The sequence below is a fragment of the Macrotis lagotis genome, chromosome 7 (assembly GCF_037893015.1).
Source record: "Macrotis lagotis isolate mMagLag1 chromosome 7, bilby.v1.9.chrom.fasta, whole genome shotgun sequence".
Classification (NCBI taxonomy): Eukaryota; Metazoa; Chordata; class Mammalia; order Peramelemorphia; family Peramelidae; genus Macrotis; species Macrotis lagotis.
In genome coordinates this window covers 62,289,130-62,311,232 of record NC_133664.1, presented here as the reverse complement: position 1 = coordinate 62,311,232, position 22,103 = coordinate 62,289,130, and the positions used below count along the sequence as shown (strand labels likewise).

At 43.5% G+C, this 22,103-nt stretch overlaps 1 protein-coding gene and 1 pseudogene across 2 annotated transcripts in view; one reads left to right on the top strand and one right to left on the bottom strand.

The window, feature by feature from the left end:
• C7H10orf67 (chromosome 7 C10orf67 homolog) overlaps window positions 1–10,220 on the top strand; it is a 142,027-nt gene extending 131,807 nt beyond the window's left edge. For both annotated transcript variants that reach the window (XM_074192993.1, XM_074192992.1), the window contains 2 exons: window positions 8,965–9,259; window positions 9,877–10,220. In XM_074192993.1, coding sequence (XP_074049094.1) covers window positions 8,965–9,056 — 92 coding nt within the window. In that variant the 3' untranslated portion in view covers window positions 9,057–9,259; window positions 9,877–10,220. The remainder of the gene's footprint in view (window positions 1–8,964; window positions 9,260–9,876) is intronic.
• An 11,115-nt stretch (window positions 10,221–21,335) lies between these two features.
• Window positions 21,336–22,103, bottom strand: part of LOC141494056 (pancreas transcription factor 1 subunit alpha-like) — a 2,469-nt pseudogene continuing 1,701 nt past the window's right edge.

Here is a 22,103-nt window from a genome sequence, read left to right as displayed (position 1 = left end):
ATCTTCTTGATCTTCACAATAATCTTGTGAGGGAAGAAGTAAATTCTATTTTTTTTTAATTTAAGGCAATGGGGTTATTCAGTGACTTGCCCAAGGTCACACAGCTAGGCAATTATTAAGCATCTGAGGCTGCATTTGAACTCGGGTCCTCCTGACTCCAGGGCCAGTGCTCTATCCTCTTCACCACCTAGCTGCCCCTGGAAATTCTATAATTATCTGCGCTTTACAGATGTAGAAACTGAAGCAGACAGAAGTCCAGTGAGTTGGCCAGAGTCACACAGTGTGTTCATATTTGAACTAGGTTTGAACCTGGTGCTGCTGTATCCATTACACCCCCCCCCCCCCCGTTGCCTCTATTCAGAAGTCCATGAGGGGAATTTTCTCCTAAGTCCTGGCAGCACTTTTTTGCTTTCACAAAGACCCATCTTTTAGATAGAACAGTATATTGTGTGAGTGATGCTATCTGGCCAAGAATGACTCTCCACCCGATGAACCAACATTGCATTTGACCCAAAGCTTCAGCACACCATGTTACAGTAGTCTGCTGCATTTTACCAGAAATAACAAACAAGGAAGAAGTGTAAAGGATGTTATTGAACACAGAAAAAGGGGCGTATGCTGATGATATAGAGAGAGGGGAGGAGAATAAATAGACCCTCTCAGAGATTCCCCATTATCCACAAAATACTAAAATACCCAAAGAGAGAACTTCAGGGCTTTGGGTACCCATTATATAGACAATTCAGGGGAAGACATGGGCAATAAATGAGAAATTAAGTGATGAGGGAAATAAAGCAGCCAGAAGGAGAAATGCTCATTGTTATTGGCCTGGATTCAGGATAGACCCAAGTTTTAATTCTGCCCCAAACACTTTCTAGCTGAATAACTGGGTATATAACTCCATCTCCATCAGCTTCAGTTTCCTTCTTTGTAAAATGGGGATGATTATAGTCCCTATATCCAAGAGTTATTGTGAAGATAAAATGAGATGATATTTGAAAAGCTTTTTGAAAACATTAAAACACTATATAAATTCTAGCAAAAAATGTGAGAGGTTGTACAGATAGAACAGGCAGGACTTGTCAGCTGATTGAATCTAGTGGGTGAGAGAGGATGAACACAGATTGGGAGTCAAGGTGACTGGGAAGATGATGATACCATTGACAGCATAAGAAAATTAAGTAGATAGGAGGATTTTAGGGGAAAGATGATGAGTGTTGGATGTGGTGAGCTTAAGAAATCTATGGGACAACCAGTTCAAGATGCCCAATAGGCAATTAGAGATGAAAAACTGGAGAGAATTTAGGGTTGAATAAATAGATCTGCCTGGGGATGATCATTGAATTAACAGAGCAGCTAGGTGGTGCAGTGGATAGAGCATTGGCCTTGGATTCAGGAGGATGGGAGTTCGAATCAAGCCTCAGACACATGCCTCTTACAAGGTATGTGACTTTGGGCAAGTCATTTAACCCTGCATTCATGGCTGCCTCCAGTTGTCCTGATTCATATCTTGCCACTGGACCTAAATGGCCCTGGAGGAGAAAGTAGAGACTGGTTACTTAGCACAGCACCCTCTCAAGTCAAATTGACTTCATGTGCTTGTCATGGCATCACCTCCCTGAGGTTGTGGTTTTCTTCAAAAAATGAAGGACAAACATTATTATTATTATTATTATTATTATTATTATTATTATTATTATTACTGAATTAATGAGAACTGATGAAGTCACCAAGCAAAATGCATAGAGGGGAGAAGAGAGCTAGATTCTTTGGAGAGTGGGAAATGACTTCCACTCACAGATTCCTGACTCAGAGGTATAAGAACATGAAAGTTATTATATATTACTTTGGCTTAAAAGTAACAAGTAAAGAAGTTAAGAAATTAATCAATAAAAGGGTTAGATATCTTAAGGAAATCTAACCAAACTAAGAGATAATGTCAGGTATTTTAGGGGAAAAGAACAGGTATTATGTACATTCTTGGGCAGAGTTTTGGGGAAAGGAGTTGACATAATTCCTATTGTCTCAGAAGGTTTACATAAGAGGATTCTTTTTGGATGAGATAGCCTTTGGAGTAAGTTTAGGGAAGGATATTTACATCTCAATACCTATTTTTGATGGAATAATCTATGGAGTAAGTTTGAGAGAAAAGTGGGGCATATTCATTTCAATACCCCTTTTTGATAAAATAGCTTTTGGGGTATCAACTTTAAGGATCTTTATCTGAATATCAAAATATACTAGATGATGGGCAGTTAGATGACAGTGGTCACTAATGTGACCCTGGAGAAATCACTTAATCCTTATTGCCTTACAATACCTCTGCATACACATATATATGTGTGTATGTGTTTATATTTTTAATATGCAAACACACATGCGCACATGTGTATATACATGTATGTGCATGTGTATGTATGTACCAGAAGAGAGCCAATCTCCCTCTCTAATAAAATTGTTTGGGGCATAGAGGTTCCATAGGACCCAACAATGGGAGCTATTCCAGATAACAATAGAATAGAAATCAGACTCATGTAGGATATACAAGGTTAGCACAGAAGGAAATGATATTTGGCATAACATTTTTCTCTACTATATAATCACCCTACCTAGCCTCTCCTCCATGCTTACCACGTTCTAAGCTGTGATACAGTTATGTGTACATGTCATATCCCTTTTACTAGATTGTAACCTCCTTGTTGGTGGAGCCCATCATATTCCTTTTGGTATATCAGACTAGCATAGCCCAGAGCCCTCCACATAATAGGGAATACTAAATTAACATTCATTGGAATGAAATGAAAAATATACAACTAATAGCTGAAGACCTGGTAGGTGATAAAAAGAGTTTAGAGAAATGGGCTGAGAAAAGAACCTTGAGAAATGCCTACACCTATGGTCCACAAGCAAAAAAGCACTGCGTCCATAGTGACTAGAGGGCTAGCTTCAGAATCAAGGAAGACCTGAGTGTGAATCCTGTCTCCTGTGTGAACTTGGGGAAGTCATGTCCCTTCTTTGGGAGGTGGATTAGATTATCCCTGAAGTCTCTTTGGAAGTCTATGATTCTTTGAAGTTAAGGGCAGAAGAATGAAGAGTAAGTGTGATATTTTTCAAATCAGAGATTTAGGAATGAGTATCAATGGGCCACATCTATGGAGATCCTTATCTTGCCTCATCTTTATATATTTTCCCACGGAGAGGTGGCTATTGCTGTTCCCAAGATGATCATCGGAAGCATTTATTTAGTGCCTATCATAAGGATATAATCACTTTAAGAAAATCCTAATTGTCCAACTTAGTATTTTGTCTTCTAGTATCAACTGAGAGATGTTTTGTGGGAGAGACCAGTGATTGACAATAACTTATACATGAAAGATGAAGAATGCCCTTTAATATAATAACCTCAAAGACTCATTGATCAATCAATAGCTTTTTCCATTCATACCCAGTGCTACCTTGAAGTCTCTCCCAAGACAAAGTGTCTTCAGGGCATATGTCATATAAAATGAATGAATGTATAAAAAAATCATTTATTAAATATTTCTGATATACCAAACCCAACAATAATCACTGAGGATACATAGCCAAGAGTGAGACAGCCTCTGCCTTCAAAGAACTTAAAATCACATGGTAACTGTAAGAACACATAAAAGGCAGTGGTAGCCAGGAAAGGATTTTCTCTGAGATGGGGAGGATGGGGGAGAGTAGAGAAGGGAATAACTAATTAAGTGCCTAATATTTGTCAGCATTGTACCAAGTGCTTGCCCTCACAACTTCTCCTTGAGGTAGGTGTTCATTCAGCTGTGGTAGAGGTTTAATGACTTACCTAGGGTCACACAGCTAGTAATTGAGATTGGATTTGAATTTAGATCTTACTGAATATGGAGCCAGTACTCCAACTCACTATACCATATAGCTGGCTCAAATGAGGACAGTCAATTAACATTCCCTTTCCAGAGGCAGTGATAACAATTCTCAGAGTAAGAGCTGAAACTAATGAGATAACTATAATGATCTGCCAGATTTTAGATTAAGTGAGATAGTGGAGAGTATTCTCCAGTATCATGGAAGATGCAATATCCAAAGAAGGATTTCCTACCTACAGTAAAGTTCTACAGATGTTCCTATAACTGATGGCATTGTACTGATTCAAGTGAGCCAGGGACCACTACAGAACTATTTCAGTGACATCCACAGCAACTTAAGAGACTGTTTCAAAACTCAGTCTAGATTAGAACAAACTCAAGAGAATCTCAAACAAATAAACAAATTTCTTAAAAGAACCTCATTATATCAATGAAAAAACTATGACAACCACTTTGCTAAATCTGCAAGTATAAAATCATATGAAATATAAATTATCCATAAAAGATAGAAGAGAGAATGGCAGTGAACATTGGTAATCTAAGAATTAAACTGATATGACCTTGATTGCTTCTTACCTTCATTTCCCTCCTTACTGAACTCAAAAGCTGAAAAAAGTTTTTTTTTCATTTTTAGACCTATGTAAGTTTATACACAAATGAGAATAGAAATCCCTTTCAAAAGTATATCCTGATATCTTCCAAAGTATATTTTTTCTTTTGTCCCATTAATAAATACATGTCCTGGAATCTCACAGTCCACTACATGAGTAGAGAGGGTCACCTCCTTCATTCATTCAGGAAAGACACAATGTACCGTCCATCTGCTAAAACTGAGTGACTTCTTATATTGTTCAAATATAAGAAGTCTGGGTCAGAAAATGTATCAGTAACTACTTAGTAACTTTCTCACCAATGATCTTTCTTTTAGTCTAAAAAGGAAATTAATTTTGGAAGAGGTCAAAGAAAGTTGCTTTTATGGATAAAATTAGACACAGAATATTACTTTAAACTACAAGAGAAGTTCACAGAGTAATGGAGCACAGATGAGCTTTCCAAAGGATATGCAGTCTTTTATTAAACACTTGCTAACTGTGGTCAACTGTGACCAATTTGGTTTATTACTCTCCCCAAGAGTTTGAACTGAGATTACCCAGTTAATTTAATTGAGAAATGTTGGATGAACTTGAACTGTTTCTTAGACATGAAGGACTAGAGACTTCCTTTGCTAAAATATCAAGCATTCAGTATGGTGAGTTAATCTTTGACAGTTTGGTCCTGTTATTTCTTTAGATCATTTGTATAACACAAAAAGAAAAAGAGGTTTGTTTTCCAGATGCGTAATTACTACTCCTTTTTTGTATGGATGCATAGCCAAATGGCAAAGGCCCTAAACAGTGTGATAATCCTATTACCAAAAAGTGAGACTTTTACTTGGGCTATAAAAATTGACTGCAAGTTTTACTCATTTAAGATTAGCTTTCGTATCAGTCATTAGCAAACTTTTTTGGGGGGGAATTGAAGATATTTAGATGGTGACAAAAAGACAAATAAACAAAACATCAAAAAATAAATAAATCACAGTAAATTTCAGTAGCAGACAAGCCAATCTCAGAGTTAAGGAATTTTTAGAATTTTTCTCCTGATTTCATCCATTAAAAAACAAAATGGAGAATTTTACTTATTTACTAAATAATCTTTTTCTGCACAAGCCATAGGAATGTGAAACAGTATTGACAGCACCCCACTGAAACATTAGTGATAACTTTATCAGTAGTGTGTGACACAAGGTGGCACCAGACTGTAAAATGTATCCTTTTCATAGATGTCTGTAAACATTTTAGAAATGCTTTTTTTTTGTCTTTGAGAAGATCAAAACTCTAAAGGGTAAATTTGCTACATTCTCTTTTTTTCTGATTGAATTTAAGTTTCATCCCCTTTAAATTATTCTCAGCAACTTAGAATCTTTGAATAAATTACAAAATCACCCTTAATGTTACTAGTGACTCTTTAAATGGAATTTTTCATTCAAACGTTGTCATTAAAATAGAAAGGCCTTTTGGTTGTGACCGTACAAGCATACTAAATGGTATATGTTTGTGATACTGAATGAATCTGGCCCATATGCTGCACTGCAAAGCTACATGAATGAAGCATTTACCAAATCAAGCCCACCACATTAAACAGAAAAACAATCTTTATTCATGGTAACTTATCAGTTTCAATTAATCAACCTTAACAATGGAAATTCTGATGTGTTCAAGCAACTTGAAAGCAATAGGTCATCTCCAGGGCAGCCATGTTGTGTCTTTGTGCTGATGGTTTGGGACAAAGCTACATCTCCAATAAATATACATACATATACATACATACATGTGCAGAGATATTCATACAAATGTACAGTGAGACGGCTGGCCCTCCCCGTCCATAGGGTGGCAGGCTTATTTCTTATGGTGGTTGGGGGTGGGGCATCATAACAAATTTCATGATTTTCCTCCAAGTATTAGTTTTGGAGCACTGTAAGTTTAAACAAAAGAAAAGACATTCCCATTGGCTGACCATCCTTTCAGTTTCTCTGCTGCTATGTGAATGGCATTGTGCAGACGGTTCCAATGGTATTGAAAAGGGGTAACCATTGGTTTGATTTGGTTACACGGTTTCGTAAAGAGCTCCCTCCCACTGCCTTAGGGTCTGTGAAAGGTCCCTGACCTGTTTAGAACTGCCAAGTGAAATGTCATGTCGCCCCTCCCAAGTGGGAGTATCTGCATTCATTTGATCAGTATAAAAAATGGTTGGGGATGGTGAGATCAGTGCTTTTGAATTGCAATTTATAGCAGTTTACAAAAATGCACATTGTTGGAAAAGAAAACATGGAAGTGTTTCTTTCCAAATTGCATTACCTGTGAAATGTCATTAGTCTTCTAAGGATAGTTACATCCTATTTTTTTAATTATTGAAGAGCATTATTTCAACTAAAGAAAATCAGAATCTTAATTCATGATGACTTAATATTCTTCTGTTGAACAAGTTGTTTTAGTTTTTGCCTCAGATTTGAGAATAATGGGGTTTCTGGGTTCATTCTTGGAATGAACATACCTCGTGATTGTTTTCATTTAATGATTCCAACAACCAATCTTATCAATAAGTTGCTAATATTTTCCCAGATTATAGAACAAGCTTAATTTGCTAATTAAGTGCCTATTCTCCTAATGTTTTGTTTACAGTTATATGTTGCATTCTTCTATGTGTCTGATACAATTTCATCCCAGCAGGGCTTTCAGACATCCTGGAAATGTTATTGTGGATAGTTCTGAGAACTCCAAATTATAGAAACACTTATTAGAGGCTTCCAGCTAAGCATTACCATGAGATTAATGACTTAGGTATTTTCATTAAAAGAAATGCTACTTGTATTCATAAAATGTTTAAAAGAGCCTATAAATTTTATGTCAGTATAGTTGAAATGTTCACAGAGGTTAAAAGAAACTCCAGAATCCAGTGTTGTCTTGAGGTTTTCCAAGTTCCACTCTCTCCAAAAAAGTCCTTTACTAACACTTTTAAAACAGCTTAGAAATCGGGTCTCCTTTTTAGGACATGTGTGAAGGGGATTAGAGTGGGAACAATTGGGGACTGGGGGGAATTGATTTAAAGGAGAGGTCAAACAAGTTTCTTTTTTTAAACCAAAGAAAAACTGGATTTTGGAAAATGCCATAATGATGTGGGCTGGTATTGATATTTGATTTGAAGAAAGAAAGGTGTTTTTCTCTTTAGGATTGGCTCAGATGCATCCAAAAGCACTCTACTTTGAACATAATGCCAGGAAAAAATGGAGCTTGTCACTTTTTTATCTTTGTTCAAGTTAGGTTTAGGAATGACAGCCAGGCTCTGTGTTCTCTCTCTCATTGCCCTAGCTGTAGTGACCACATTGACACCTACCGGTGCCCAAAGGCTGCAAGTCTTTGTCGCCTTCTCCACGCTCCTGGATTTCACTGGGATTAGTTAGTAGCTCCATTGTTCGAGTTCAAAGCTGTAACATCTGATTCCCATGTTTGGGCCTTCCCAGCTCAGACCCCCAACGCTCCCCTCACAATCCATGAAACAGGTAAAATTTCCTCCCTGCCAGGACAGATCAGGAGACAGCAGGACCCAATATGAGATCCAAACGATTCCCCTCAACTGGATCCAAATAGAGAGGCTGTAGTAACCTCTGGATCAGTACTTACTGGGACTTGTTTTTATATCTTCCTCCATCATGTTTCAAAGGAGAAAAGAGTTACAAATATAAATTTTTAAATCTCTCAATTTCAGAGACAAAAATTAGTCCTGAATCTTGTAAAAGGCATTTTTCCTCCAAGCCAATGCTCCCCCACCCCACCCCCAACAGCTGCTCCAAGCTCTGAGAAGGGGACACTGTTGAAGGTCACTCACTGACCCTACTGATTTGATCACAGCCACCTATAAAGCCAATTTCAAAGACTCTAGGACAACAGGGGTCCAAGGACAAATAAGCCAAGGAGACCTAGAGGCTGATTTTAGAAGAAATTGTACTGACAAATGGGGAAAAGGCCAATTCCCTGGGGAAGATATATACATATATATATATATATATATATATATATATATATATATATATATATATATATATATATATACATATATATAATTTCCCAGAGTTGTTTTTATCAGACATAGGATCATGGGAACTAGAGCTGAAAGGCATCCTAAAGAAGACATTTTTTCCTAAGAGTTGTTTTTATTGGCATAGGACAATAGGAATTAGAGCTGAAAGGTATATTAAAGAGTGTTTAGTGAGAGCCTCTCATTTGACAGGGGGGAAACTGAGGTCCATTGACCATATATGACTTAAACCAAGATCATATCATATGAGTAACAAGGTGCAGAGTTGCAACCCAAATCCCTGGATTTCAAATTCAATGCTCTTTCCACAAAAGACCAAAGTGGTTGAAGGCCTGGACCGTCATGGACTATAGAAAGCCATAGTCAGAGTTGAGGTGGGCTCAGCTTGGTTGGATGGGGCCTCTCTTATTGGGTACTGGGTATACCAAGTTTCATGTCTATTTCATATTTTGTTCTATCACAGCAGTAATTTCTGAAGAAGAGGAAGAGGAAGATGAAGAGGAAGATGAAGAAGAGGAGGAGAACGACGAGGAGGAAGATGGTCAAATCACATAAGAACCAATGTCCCAGTAATAACAGAGTACCAGAAGACAAATGCAACAAGACGACCTTGACTTTACCTTAATTCCAGATAACCCAAAGATCAAGTTTGTGAATTAACTGTTTAAGCTTTTCCCCTTCCCTGTCCCAGGTTGTGCCTGGAATGATCTCCTATCATTGAAGAGGGAACTCTAGGCATCTCCCCATCAATCTTCAATGTATCCTTTCCTTAAGCTGTTTCCACTCGAGTTCAAGGGAAACCCTGGACGGGACAGATCCTCCTGGGACTGAAACAATCCTAAACTCTGTGACACTATCCCCTGCACCCTAGAACCTGGGCCATGTGCAAAGGAGAGATCTCCAATTGAGAAGTTTATCAAACCAGAACTGTCTGGTGGCCCTCTCTAATCCAGAAGACAGGTATCGGTCCCACCTCCAAGCAGATATAGGAAACAGCACTAAAGTCTGAGCAATCGTGCCACCTCCCTAAACAACCACTTAGCTGAGCAACTGCCTTTACTGAACTAATCTCCCTTAAAGGAAACCAAAAAGCTTCCAGGGAGTGAACTCTTCTTCCTTAACATACTAGCGCTGGCGCAAAACTCTTTTCTTAAGAAAAGGATATTCTGATTTTAAACGTCCCCCCCCCCCCCCCCAAGAAAATAGTTTCCTGCTGGGAAGAGGGAGATTCCATCGTTTCCTTTTCTTGAAAATCGAGATTAAAGTGTAGGTTATTTATCCCATTTGAAGAATGAAGGACCACTCATTCTTCCTTTACATCCTTTCAGATGCGTAATGTTCAGTTTCCATTTTCACCTTAACCAAAAAGTTTCAGGACTATAGGTCAAAAACGCTCTCTTAAGAAGTCCCCTCTGCTAGTGTCGGCCCAGATGCTTATTAAGCCTCAGGAACTATATTTCTGCTAGCAGTCATCTATAGCGGAAATCCTCTGCGGAAGACAGAAAACTCTGGGGCCAGACAACTCCTCTCTCTGTGCGTAAAAGGAAGCCAGAGATTGAACTGGAAAAGAGCCTCGCTGTTCTCCACCAGAGTACGTGGGGTGGCACAGCGCAGCGCAGCCCAGCATTATTCGAGCTTCATCTACTATGCACTATATACCACCGTCTCCAAAGGATTGTTGCCCTAGAAACTTGTTTTAAATCTCCTGCTATATATCAACACCTTGTTTTAGCAGTCTTTGGCTGAATTACAGTTACACAGTTTGGCGCTTCTTTCAAATTTCCTCCCATCAGTTTGGCCAAAGAAAGGAATTTTTCTCCTTTAGAAATGAATCGGCTTAATTAGTAAGTAGATTAATGGCAATTGCTGGTGAGTTGGTTTCCAGCAGAGTTTCACCAGAGAGGGTTAATCGGAGTCAGGTCTGGAATCTTTCCCAGAACTGGCTGCCAGCCATTTCCACCAACCAATCAACCCTACAAGAATCGGAACGAGTGAAACAGAGTTTATATTCTCACTGCCATTATGCCTGCCCTAAATTCTTAGGAAGCAGGCTGAGCAGTTGGGGGTGCAGCGAGTTGCTTCAGCCCTCCAGAAGGGCAACAAAGGTTCCATCTTCGAAATTTATTTAGAGAATTTCGAGCAACATTGAATATATCCTCAAGGGAAAGCCCAGACCTGGTGGAAACGCCTTGGGGACCCTTGGATCTCGAGGCGTTGCCCAAATCTCCCCAAACTAATTCCTCTACCAACAAGTCTTTCAAAAGTTTTCCTGAGTATTTTGCAATCGTTTCCATTTACTTTTTTTTCCATAGTGATAAAAAATGCTTTCATAGTTTAACCCGCAGCTGCATTAGTCTTGCAAAAAAAAAAAATCCCTGCTGAGAAATGCATATAATAGGAAAAACAGATCGGTTGGACAGCAGTGTAATTAATGCCAGAAAGGGCTGAGGCCGGTTTCATAGTTTGTCTTTTGAGGATATCAAGACGAGACCTGGTGAAAAATGACGCATGCTTTAGCATTTCAGAAAGCTGGCAACTGGCAGAGTCTTTACTTTTTTTTCTCTTTGACTTCACGCCGCTGAACAAAGAGGTCGGCAGAACTAGCTAGGTTGTAATGAGTTCTATGTCCCTAGCCCATTAAGTGCATCATGGAAACATATTGTATCGAAATAGTTTGGAGGAGAATACTGGGGATGAAAGAGAATGGGTGCTTTGATCAGCTCCCTGGGGTCCTGAGTGCGCACAGACCGACTTGCAAGGAGTTATTCAGCTCTAGCGAGACACACTTACAACACCATTCAAAGAAATTTGCATATCTGTAATTTATCACATTGGTCCTGAACATTTTTGCAAGGTAAATAAAAGTTGGCTGAATAAAAAATATCAATCATCACAGATATAAGAGGAAACTGTGAAGCCAGTTTTTCCTTTTAAAAAAAAATCCATAAAATGCAAAATGTTATGGCAGGTTTTCTTTTTATCCGATCCCTAAAAGCAATAGGTTAGGCTTTGGGGGAAGCTACTGGAGTGGCCTCTTCCAAGAATACTGTTCTAAAGTTAGGAGGTTAGGTTTGGAGGGGGTTTTCTCCAAAGTTAAATCCTCTCTTATCGTTGGTGTGTCTAAGCAGGACGCACGGCGCTGATGAATTCGTATAGACTTTGGGCAAGAGGAAAGCTGAGTTCGTCCTCAATCTTTCCTTGACGTCCGAAAGCTTTAGGACTAAATCTCTCCCCATCCTCTTGTTCTTTTCACTCGCCTTTGTTAAAGTGGCCGACTTGTCTGCAAAACGTAGCTGTTTGTTCCAAGGGACGAAATGGCCAGAGAACTGGTCAATATGGAAATTGCCTTTCTAATTCCCGAACAAGGCAGGACTTAACAGGCGGGCATTGTTTGGGGCTTTTTTTTTTTAAACAACTCCAGTTAACAGCAAACAAGACTCTTCAACTTGACCTTGGAAAAGGGCTATGGACCTGCAGATAATCTATCAACCGACCCCGGATGACAATGATGTATTTCAAAGTATTGTCAGCTGAAAAGATTGATAAATTTGCTGCTGCAAAGAGTGAGAACTTTGAAAGCAGGCAACAGGCAAATGGCGTCGAGTGTGCCTCGTCCACCTCCTCCTCCTCCTCCTCCTCCTCCTCCTCCTCCTCCTCCTCCTCCTCCTCCTCCTCCTCCTCCTCCTCCTCCTCCTCCTCCTCCTCCTCCTCCTCTGGTCCTGCCTGGCAGAAGAGGGGCCAGTAAATCAGCCCCGTAATATTTCTTTAGGGGCACGGAAAAGCTGTGAACGGCACTCCTCATATTAAACGCAATATTTCTTTGCTTTCGTGGGGAACAAAAGTCATAGCAAGACGTCTTTATGGCTAATTCAGTCAAAGGCACATCTCTGGTTCCCCTGCAGAAAGGTCAGTGTCGTTGTGTTTGGTCCACCGAGGGGGTGTTTTCACACTGAAAACTCAGCCAGCTGTCCCTGTCATACTCTCTCCATTGGGGAGCGCGCGTTGTGCATGGTTATTAGCCACATTCTACACCTGCAAAATATACCGATTTCCAAGACTTTTCAAGCTCCCCCCCACTCTTCTTATTCCACACGCCCCCCCCCTCCCGCCTTCTAAACTTTGACAACACAATTCAAGGCCGGGATGAAAGCGCCAGAGGCTGGAGAAACGTCGGGAAGGGGGAGGCTTGACAAGCGTCTCGTGGGTGTCTATTGAGCTGCTATCAAAGGGACTTCAAGTATGGTGGGGGTTTGAAGTATGAGAAACTTGCAAGTAATTACGTCGAGGCGTCACACATTTGTTGCGGCTCAAGTGCTATTTGCTGAACCCTAATATTTAATTATGCGCGCAGGCGTTAGGCTTGGGGCTGTAGCCAAACGTCCTTCATTTCTAAGTGGCTCATTTGGGGTTTTTTTGTTTTTCGCTTTATTTGCATTTAATATGGCAACGATCAAGGCCCCCGCGAGCACTTCTTCATCTTTCCATTGAGTATATACATACATTTAAAACACCCCAACACATTCATCCCCCAGCGCCCAGATGCTGTACTTTCTTCCTACTGCCCCAATTTGAATGTCTTCGAGGGGGGGAAAAAGCATGAGGGTATCATAATTAGAACTCGAAGGCGATAGAATCTGAGAGGCAGTGGGGTCTCAGGCTATTTAGGACAGCCACTGCTGGAGAAGGAACCCCTGTGTAACTTTTCCCCCAAAATCCTCTGGTCAATCCTTGGAGACCTTCCGTGACAGGGAACTCACTACTTCTCCAAGTAGCCCATTCCAACAGCTCTAATTATTAGGAAATTTGAAATGACAAGAAGCCTCAAAAAAAAAACCCAAACCAGTTTCGAGTTTGACTGGAGATTTGGAGTGCAGCCCCGATAAGAAGCCAAATAGAAGAATCAGGAGAGAACGTTTCCCAAAATGGGGAGGGGGGGTCTCTCAGAAAGGTGCACCTTAAAAGTGACACTGCTCACACACCACTCTTGCTCAGGAACAAGACCAGCGGGAAGGAGACCAGCTTCCTCCAGCAGCTTTTGTCTAGGGACCCGAAAGCGAGAGGGAGTGGGGGCTGGGAGAGCTATAGAATTTTCCTTCTGCCCACCCCCGAAGAGGTAAAGGACTCCTGATGCGTGGCTCCCCCTGATCCTTGAGCGATCGATCCGTCACCTTAAACTTCGAGGAGCTTAAAGATGAAGCTCCTGCGTGGAAGAAGTGACTGGACTCGTGGGCCCAATGTGAGTTCCCAGGAAAAAGGGCAGGGATCTGTAGAGGCCAGGGCTCGGAAGTGAACGTAGGGAGGGGGCTGCGGAGCCCCCCCCCCCGTCTGGATTCAGAGCCCGCAGGTCCCGGCTCCGTGGGTGCGGAGGGGGAGCCGGCCTCACGGCTGGCCAAACCTTCCGGGCTCTCCAAGTGGCTTCAGAGCAACAAGTTGTCTGGAACAGGTGCATGCGCCTGGGGAGTCGGGGCGCCCAGCTGCTAGCCCGGCCAGAGAGCCCGAGGCCTCTCGCCGAGCAGGGACAGACCCCCCTAGAGGGCGAGAGGGGTGGAGATCAGCGGGTGGCTCGCGGCTCCCCGCACCACCACGGACAGCGCGGGCGTCCGCCAACTGCTCTCCGCCGACTGCAGAGGGGAGCGGGCGCTGGGGGTTCGGCTCCGTCTTGGGGAGGAGGCCTCCCCAGGGCCCCCGGTGGAGCTGGGGGGGTCGTGCCCCAGCGCCTCCTGCTGGCAGGCCCAGGTGCCCCGCTCGGGACCTCCGCGGGGCCCCTCACTCCCCAGCCCGAGGGCTGCTTCCCGGAGCCCCTCTTTGGAGACCTCCATGCGCAAAGACAGACTGGCCTTGGTCAGCCCCGTCGGGGGCCCGCTTTTCCCAGGCTCTGGGGAAGTCCGGGGGCGTCTGGGCCGGGACTGAGGCGGCAGCAGGGAACGGCCTGGACCCCGGGGCCTTCGCCCCCGACTCCCCCTCGGGTTCCCCGGGGCCCTGGGGCCGAGGAGCAGCGGGCGGGGCGCATGCGCGCCTCAGGCTCGACTCCCCTCCCCAGCTAGCCGACTTAGGGGAAAGTTTGGCGAAGTTTGCAGGGGCCGCGGCGGGCCTCGCGGCGGGCCGGACCTCCCGGAAGGGGAGGCTGGGAGCCCCTGGGACTCCCCAGGCTGGGCTCGGGAGGGGCCCCGAGGCCCGAGAGGCGCCAGAAGGTAGGGCTCGGGAGCCCTTTTGTGTGTGCCACAGGAGAGGCCCTTGCGCACAAACGCAGAGGCGCGCGCCGCCGCCGCCTCCCGGGCTGCACCCCGGCCCCAGAGGCGTTTCTTTAGCGCCGGAGCCCTTCCCCCGCCGCCCCCCTGCACCCGCTTTTGTTCGCCCTGAAAGTAATGCTGTGAATTCAAAGAAATGACAATATTTTCTATCGGCTTGAAAGTCCAAGAGAAGAGCCCTTGAGCTTGGCAAAAATCAGACAAATCATTCATCATGCCACCCCGCACCTGTGGTCTTGGCATTGAAAACCCTCCAGACCTATTTCTATTAAACTTAATTATTCCCCCAAAGCACACAATGGTTGAAATGGAGCAGGTTGGAGTCTGTTTATTGGTGGTAAATGTTTTTCTGAAGATCTTCTGAATCTCATTGTTAGCTCGTTGTTTGAGGCTGCCCTCTTTCTTTCAGGCTAGAGTAGCCTTGGACTTTTCAATTTTCAATCGTAACATCTGCTTAATCGTACGGATCAAAATATGGAGACACAAAACATATGTAATGGTGGATTTGTTAAATCCTGGTAATGAGTTATTAACAAGGGAAAACAATAGGCCAGGATGGTGAGAGCCTTATGGTAACAGAGTCACTTTATGTAACGTCTGACGTTCCCCTTCTTGATAAATGGAACTAAGGTCTGAACGCCAGGTGATAGCAAGAAAATCAATGTCTTTAGGGGCCAGCCCTGAGACTTTTTTTCTTCTATGTGAAAAATTAGGAGACATAAAATTTAATTGGCTGATCAGGGGGGGAGGGGGAAAACAGTGGTCTTAAGTTTAATTGCCAGTAGGCTTAGCAAGGGAGACAAAACAAGATTTGGGCCTGTTTGTTTGCTTGCATCCCAGCTTCGAGTCCAAGTGTATCATTGAAAATGTGTTTTATTATAACACATGTCATGCTTTACAGTTCCCATATTGTGTAAAGACAATGGTTAATGGTACATTAAAGACAAGCAAACCATGCCAACACGTCTTGGAGACATTGTAAGGGCCTCTCTCTTTGCTTGTTTTAGGCAGCTGCAGTCCAGGACCTAGAAACACAAAAAAAGAAGTTTGAAATACCAGGTGCATCCTAGAGAACCACGACAGGGATTGATATGTTATAGCCCAGGACATGAACCTAGCAATAAAGATATCATTCCGATTGTTTGCCGCTTCCACGGCATGTCAAGCAAAGAGGCGCCTGAGAAGTCTCTTTTCTGGCAGCCCAGCTCTCCCTCCCTGGGTTTCCCTATCTCCCTCAGCCAAATCCGAACACCTGTTGGCCAGGCCTCACATCCCATCGTGGGAATCGTTTCCTACCAGTGATTCCAGATCTCTAAAATGTAATTTGTTGTGGAATTATTTAGGACCATTCCCACAGGCTGCAGCATGCTTTGGAAAGGCAAGAGGGAGGGAGGGAGGGAGAGAGAGAGAAAGTAAGGGAGGGAGAGGGCTTTACCCACGAGGGTTTACCAGGGAACACTCAACTGGTGTTTGTTCAACCTCGCAGCTGGTACTCGGTACCACCGCAAAGACACATTAATGGAAATGGGATGAGTTCACGGATTGAAGAGGTTTCACACCCTCTCCATGAAGGGGCATTAATCCTAATATTGGCAGATGAGCAAGCCTGGGAATCACAGGGAGGCCGATTCACAGTGGCCTGGACCAGACCGGCTCTTTCTGCGTCCTGCTCTGGGGTCTCTTTGGTGGGCTTGCTGCTGTCATGATCTTCTGTCCCCTCTCTGCCTCGCAGAACGCAAAGATTGGGCCTTCCAACTTTTTCTGGGGCCTTTTTTTTCAGAAGCCCACATTGAATCCTGGCCGGAAAGCAGGGTACTTCCCAAACGAATCTGGGTGGCAGTCGGCACTTGCTTTGTCCATAGCTGGATCTCCTCTCCTCTCCCTTCCACATTTCATCTTTTTGCCCACCCTAACCTCAGTGGGCAAAAAAATTGTGATGGAAAAAAAATTAGGGAAGAGCAGGGGTGAAGCTCGTTCTGAAAGCTCTTTGGGAAAACGGAAATCCACCTCTTTGAAATGTCTTTTTCTGTTTTGATAGAAATAAAGACACCAGAGTTCTGGGTTTCTGTCCATGGGGGGGGGGGGGGACGAGAGGGGGAGGAGGGGGAGGAGGAGGGGGAGGAGGGACAGTCTGGGTCCCTTCTGCCGGGTCACTCCTACTCTGACTTAGAGGCAGAGACAGACACCGGAACCCAGTGGACTGAAGAGGGGGAGGGGTGGGGATGACCTACATGTGGGGGAGGCGGAGAAGGAGGAGAAAGAGACTTCTGACTCTCGTTCCTATTTTTAGGATGTTTCCTTAAACTGTCCCCCCCCCCCAATCCCTCTCCACCTCTCGCACAGTCCAAATCAACTCCTGGTTGGATCTAGGCTTCTTGGAAAAAGATCTCGCCAACTTTCCAGTAGAGAGATCATAAAATGCACCTTACACTGGATTTGTTGCTTCTTTATTATGCTAAATGGTCTCGGGGACTAAAGGCGGACTTTAGAAACCGCCTGCCCCATGATACTTGGCCGTGGTGCGGTGCTCAGAGCTTCAATGGGCACCATGGGTGTTCTGAGGTTGGAGGGTTTGGGTCACACAGGCTTTCCAGAAGTCGAATTTGGAAAACTGCTTTTATAATCACTTATCCCAAAAAAAAAAAGTGTGTGTGTGTGTGTGTGTGTGTGTGTGTGTGTGTGTGTGTGTGTGTGTGTGTGTGTGTGTGTGTGTGTGTTGGGGGGGGGAGACTTGGAAAGAAAAGAGGCAGGCGACTTAGAAAAAAGGTTGAATACCTGTCACTCAATCTGCCCACACGCTGGTCCCTACAGTGCCAAGCAATATTTACTGACCAGTAAAGCCTTCCAGCCGGAGCAAATCTCCAAGTCAGACTGTGCAACTGGAAGGGAGAGCCCGGGGAATCAGTTACACCAGGGCAGCTCTCCCCTGCTTCCTCCAAAAGGGGGAGAGAGAGAGAGAGAGAGACCCTGAAATGATACTTTCGTTCTGCTTTTCCTGCAGCATTTTTTTTTTAGGGACCGAAGCACTAGAATGAATGGATTATGAGTAAATAAAAAGAAACTGTCAGTCTCTTTGAAGGTTGTGTTTAAAGGGACTTGCCAAGTCAGGACAGGAGAGTGACAAGATAGAGACCCTGGTGTTTTTACATGCGAAGCCTGGCTCTTCCGCTTGATCTGCACCATACTAAAGGATGTGTTTGAAGCATTGAATCACCTCCCCCCCCCCCCAGAAAAAGGGGGGGGCTCCAAAAGAAAAGGTGCCACCCTCACAATGATTGTAGTGTTTTGACTCCGGAGTGCCGAATTGCTACAGCCAATTAAAATGAAGGTCTACACACACACACACCACACACACACACACAACACACACACACACACACACACCACACAGAAAACGGAGGCAACACTTCCATAACTTATAATTAAGTTGGAGTACGAATAACAATTTGACTTTCTAATGAGTGTAATGAGATTACATGCCTGCTAGAAGCATTTGTGCAAAAGCGACTTTCTGTGTTTAACGAGGGCCTAATACTCAGGACAAAATCGAATTATTTTCTCTCTTCTCATTTTCCCTATTACCTTTTCTCCTTTTCCTGCCTCTTCTTTCCCTTTCCTTCCTCCCTCCCTGTCTGTCTCCATCTCTCCCTCTCTGATCTCTCTACCTCCTCTCTCCTTTCTGTCGTCTCTGTCTCTGTCTCTTGTATCTTTCAATTTTTGTGTCTCTGAATCTCTCAAGTCTCAATGTCTCTCCTTGTTTTTGACTATTTTTCTATCTGTTTTTGCCAGTCTCAAGATCTCTGTCTTTGCTGTCTCTGTCTCTTTCCCCTTTCCTCTCCACCTCTCTGTGTATCAATCTCTGTCTCTCTGTTCTCTCTTCCTTTCTGTCGATCTCTGTCTCTGTCTCTTATAGCTTCCAATTTCTGTCTCTCTCAGCCTCTCTTGAATCTCAATGTCTCTCCTTGTTTTATCTCTTTTTTTTCTGTCTACTTCTGTTCCTATCAGTCTCTAGGTCTCTGTCTTCTCTTTCTGTCTCTCCACCTCTCCCTCCCTCCTACAATTCAACCTTGATTGTAAAACCTTCCCAATCTTTCAGAGAAGGCAGAATACTCTGAGAATGGACAAAACTGGTGGGATATATGATAAGGAAGAATTTAAGGGCAGAGGAGGGTTTGCAAGTGTATCTGGGCAGCCTTCTCTGCATGAGGATGACTAGAGGGGATTTCCCCTTTAATTACTGTTGGATGAGGTCCATAAGCATCCATGGGAGCATAGGGGAACACTAAATGTGTCTGTAAGTAGGTTAAAGCGATTAGGCATCCTGGCGACATATTGCTTCCCGCTTTGCCAGTTCTAGAAGAAAGTGAGTATTGGGGGGAAATGACTAATTATACCTTGGCTGGCCAGGCATCACTTCGCTTCTGCTCATCAGGTCAGCTCGGAAGCATTAGAGTCCACGGCCTGGAGCCCCGGGTACCACGGGAAAATCAGCACCTGCGGTGCTGGCCAGCAGCAGAAGCTGCAGCAACTTGTAATTCCAGGGCCAGCACATGCCCCCCTCTTCTCCCTCTGCTCATCACTCCCCTCTCCATTCCTCACCCTTATCCCTAAGCAGGGGCCCAGCGGATTCTACTTTTTCCACTCAAATCTCTAGCTCATTGTTCCCTCTTGCATTTGCCCTGTTGGTCCCTGCAGTGTCTGGTCCTGAATTCCAGGGTCTTTAGAAGTACATCGGAGGTGAGTTGGCAGGATTATGGAGAGAATCACTGCCTCAGTCACTCAAGTCAGAGTTAAGGGAGGCAGGCAGGCAAGCAGGGCTTCAGGGCTGCCCGTGGGCAGCAGCTTCCCCTTGACCTCCATTTCAGCCATAAATCTTCCCCCTCTTCATCCTCCCCCACATCCCAGGCTAGGTGGCAGTTTACCAGCTTTCAACCCCCATCATCTCTTCTGTCTCTAATGTCTAAAGATCCTTTCCAATCCCTCCAATCCCCAGGTGGACTCTAAATTGCTGACCTGCAAAAAAAAGATTCTGTTGCAGTCAGATGAATGAAAAACAGGGAGGAAACTAATAAAATGGAATTTATTTATCTAATCTTTCTCTCTCCCCATTCATACCACATGAACTTTTTCTTGTTCCTCTTGGTCCCGGATCTCCGATTTCCTAAATTACTTTCCATTTTCCTGAGAACTATGATCAGACTTCCCCACTGTCAGTTTTTGTTCATTACTGAGATAATCCTTTCTTGTGTTCTAAGCCAGCCTCTCCTCCAATGCTTCCCCTGTCTATAGCAGGTCATTCTTATCTCCAGTCCTCTAAGACTGACCCAGGGTATCTGTGAATGCCTGTACAGTTGGTGGGCGTCCACTTGAATTAGCCCATGAAAATTTTAGACATAGGACTTGACATAGGATGCAAGCTCACTGAAATGAACCAACACAACGATTGCTAAGATTTTAAATAGGGATTGAGAAAGTAAATGTCTTTTGGAAGCAAATAGATTGTGTGACCTGAGAAGAATAATAGAGAGAATCCCTAGTGCAAACATTCAGGCTGGAGATATGGAGGGGCATTATCCCTTAGGGGAACATTTCATATCTCAGACAGGAATATAGATTTAGAGGTGATTCCAGTAAAACCCTTCCATTCTACAAGTATGGTTGAGAGGGGTAAAGTGATTTGCCAAGGATGACATGGTTAATATGTGACTGAAGTAAGATTTCAAGTCTTTGCTCCTGGATTTCAATGATAGTGCTCTGTTGGTCAAGCAACTGACCCTTTAGGTTCAACTTGGAATAAGTAGTTGAGTCAGGATTAGAATCCAGATTCTCTGACACCACCTCTACTCCCAAGCTCAGAGAATTTAGAGCTGGAAGGGACTTTAGTTATCTAGTACAACTCCAAATAGTTCAATCTTTATCATCTTATAGATACACAAAATGAGGCCCAGGAGAGGCACAGAACGTGTCTTGCCCCAACACTTGTCCTTACTTACCTCCCAGGACTTCTGTGAGACCAATAGGTGAAAATACTGTAAATAGTAAAGTACTCCATGGAAGTAAGATTAGTTTTCTTCTCTCCTTTACATTTCTTCCTAAAAGAATATATCCAGAAAGGATATAAATGCAAACAAACATTCACATTCATATTTTTTCTCCCTCTGACTTGGTTTAACTTCCCAAAGTGGATTGATCCTTCTTTCAGAAGTCTCTTTGGCCTCCTGGATCCTCCTGACTTAAGTAAATGATGTAGGTGAGAGGAGAGTGTAAATCACATTTATTAACAACATAAAAACCATATCTGGTAATAAATTATCATTTTCTGTCGAGAGTTTTTCCCAGTCTTGTAGAGTTCTGCCAAAGGTGCTGTGAAGATTATATACTATTGCATATTTTTTTAAAAAATCAAGATAAATTATATAAATTATGCTTTTTAAAAAAAGACAGTCTACTTCATTAACTGAGTAATAAATAGATAAATAACAAACTGTTGATTGCCATTAGGAAAATGTGATTCTTAAATTAAATTTACAAGAGATATTTACACCTGCCTGTGCACAGAGGCACAATCAGTGGGAGAGTGGTGTCCTTAGGACACAAAATCAAAGGGAGGTTCATTTTTCTATGTTGTTGAGGGAGGATTTGTTGTTTAGTTTCCTGGGGTCTTCTGGAGTCCACACTTTCGCTGTTCGAATAATGTTTTGCTCTTTGAGTTGCTTTTCATCTGTCCACGAGAGAGAATGCCCTGCCAGGGGCGGAAGTCCATAATCTGGATCGCTGGGGGATGGGGATCCTAAGCAGATAAGGGCAAAAAAAAAGAGAGAGAGAGAGACTGTAATTATCAAATCAAACCCTTAGTGTTCCCTTCTTGTCCCTTCGCATTCCCCTTCTTATCCAGTTCATTAGAGCAGGTGTCCTAATGTACCTCGGAAATGAGCCTCTCCCCAGGCTCCTCTACCCTTCCTTGGGGTTTTTCTAGATCCCCCTTTCCCTTGCCCTGTCTAGAGCAAGTCTGTCGGGTTCCAAAGCCTTCAGCGGCCGCCTGGCGCACGCCCTTTTTAAGCTGAGGTCAGAGGGGAGAGAGTTTTTCTAGTTACTGAAAAGAGGGGAGGGACCGGGACGGAGGCGGGGGCGGGGGCACAGCCGCTAGTGAAAGTTAGCTGTCTTGGCTTTGCGCTTGTCGAGTGGGCTCTCTCTCTCTCTCTCTCTCTCTCTCTCTCTCTCTCTCTCTCTCTCTCTCTCTCTCTCTCTCTCTCTCTCCCTCTGTCTCTGTCTCTGTCTCTGTCTCTGTCTCTCTGTTTCTGTCTGTCTCTCTCCCTCTGTCTCTCTTTGTCTCTCTGTCTGTCTGTCTGTCTCT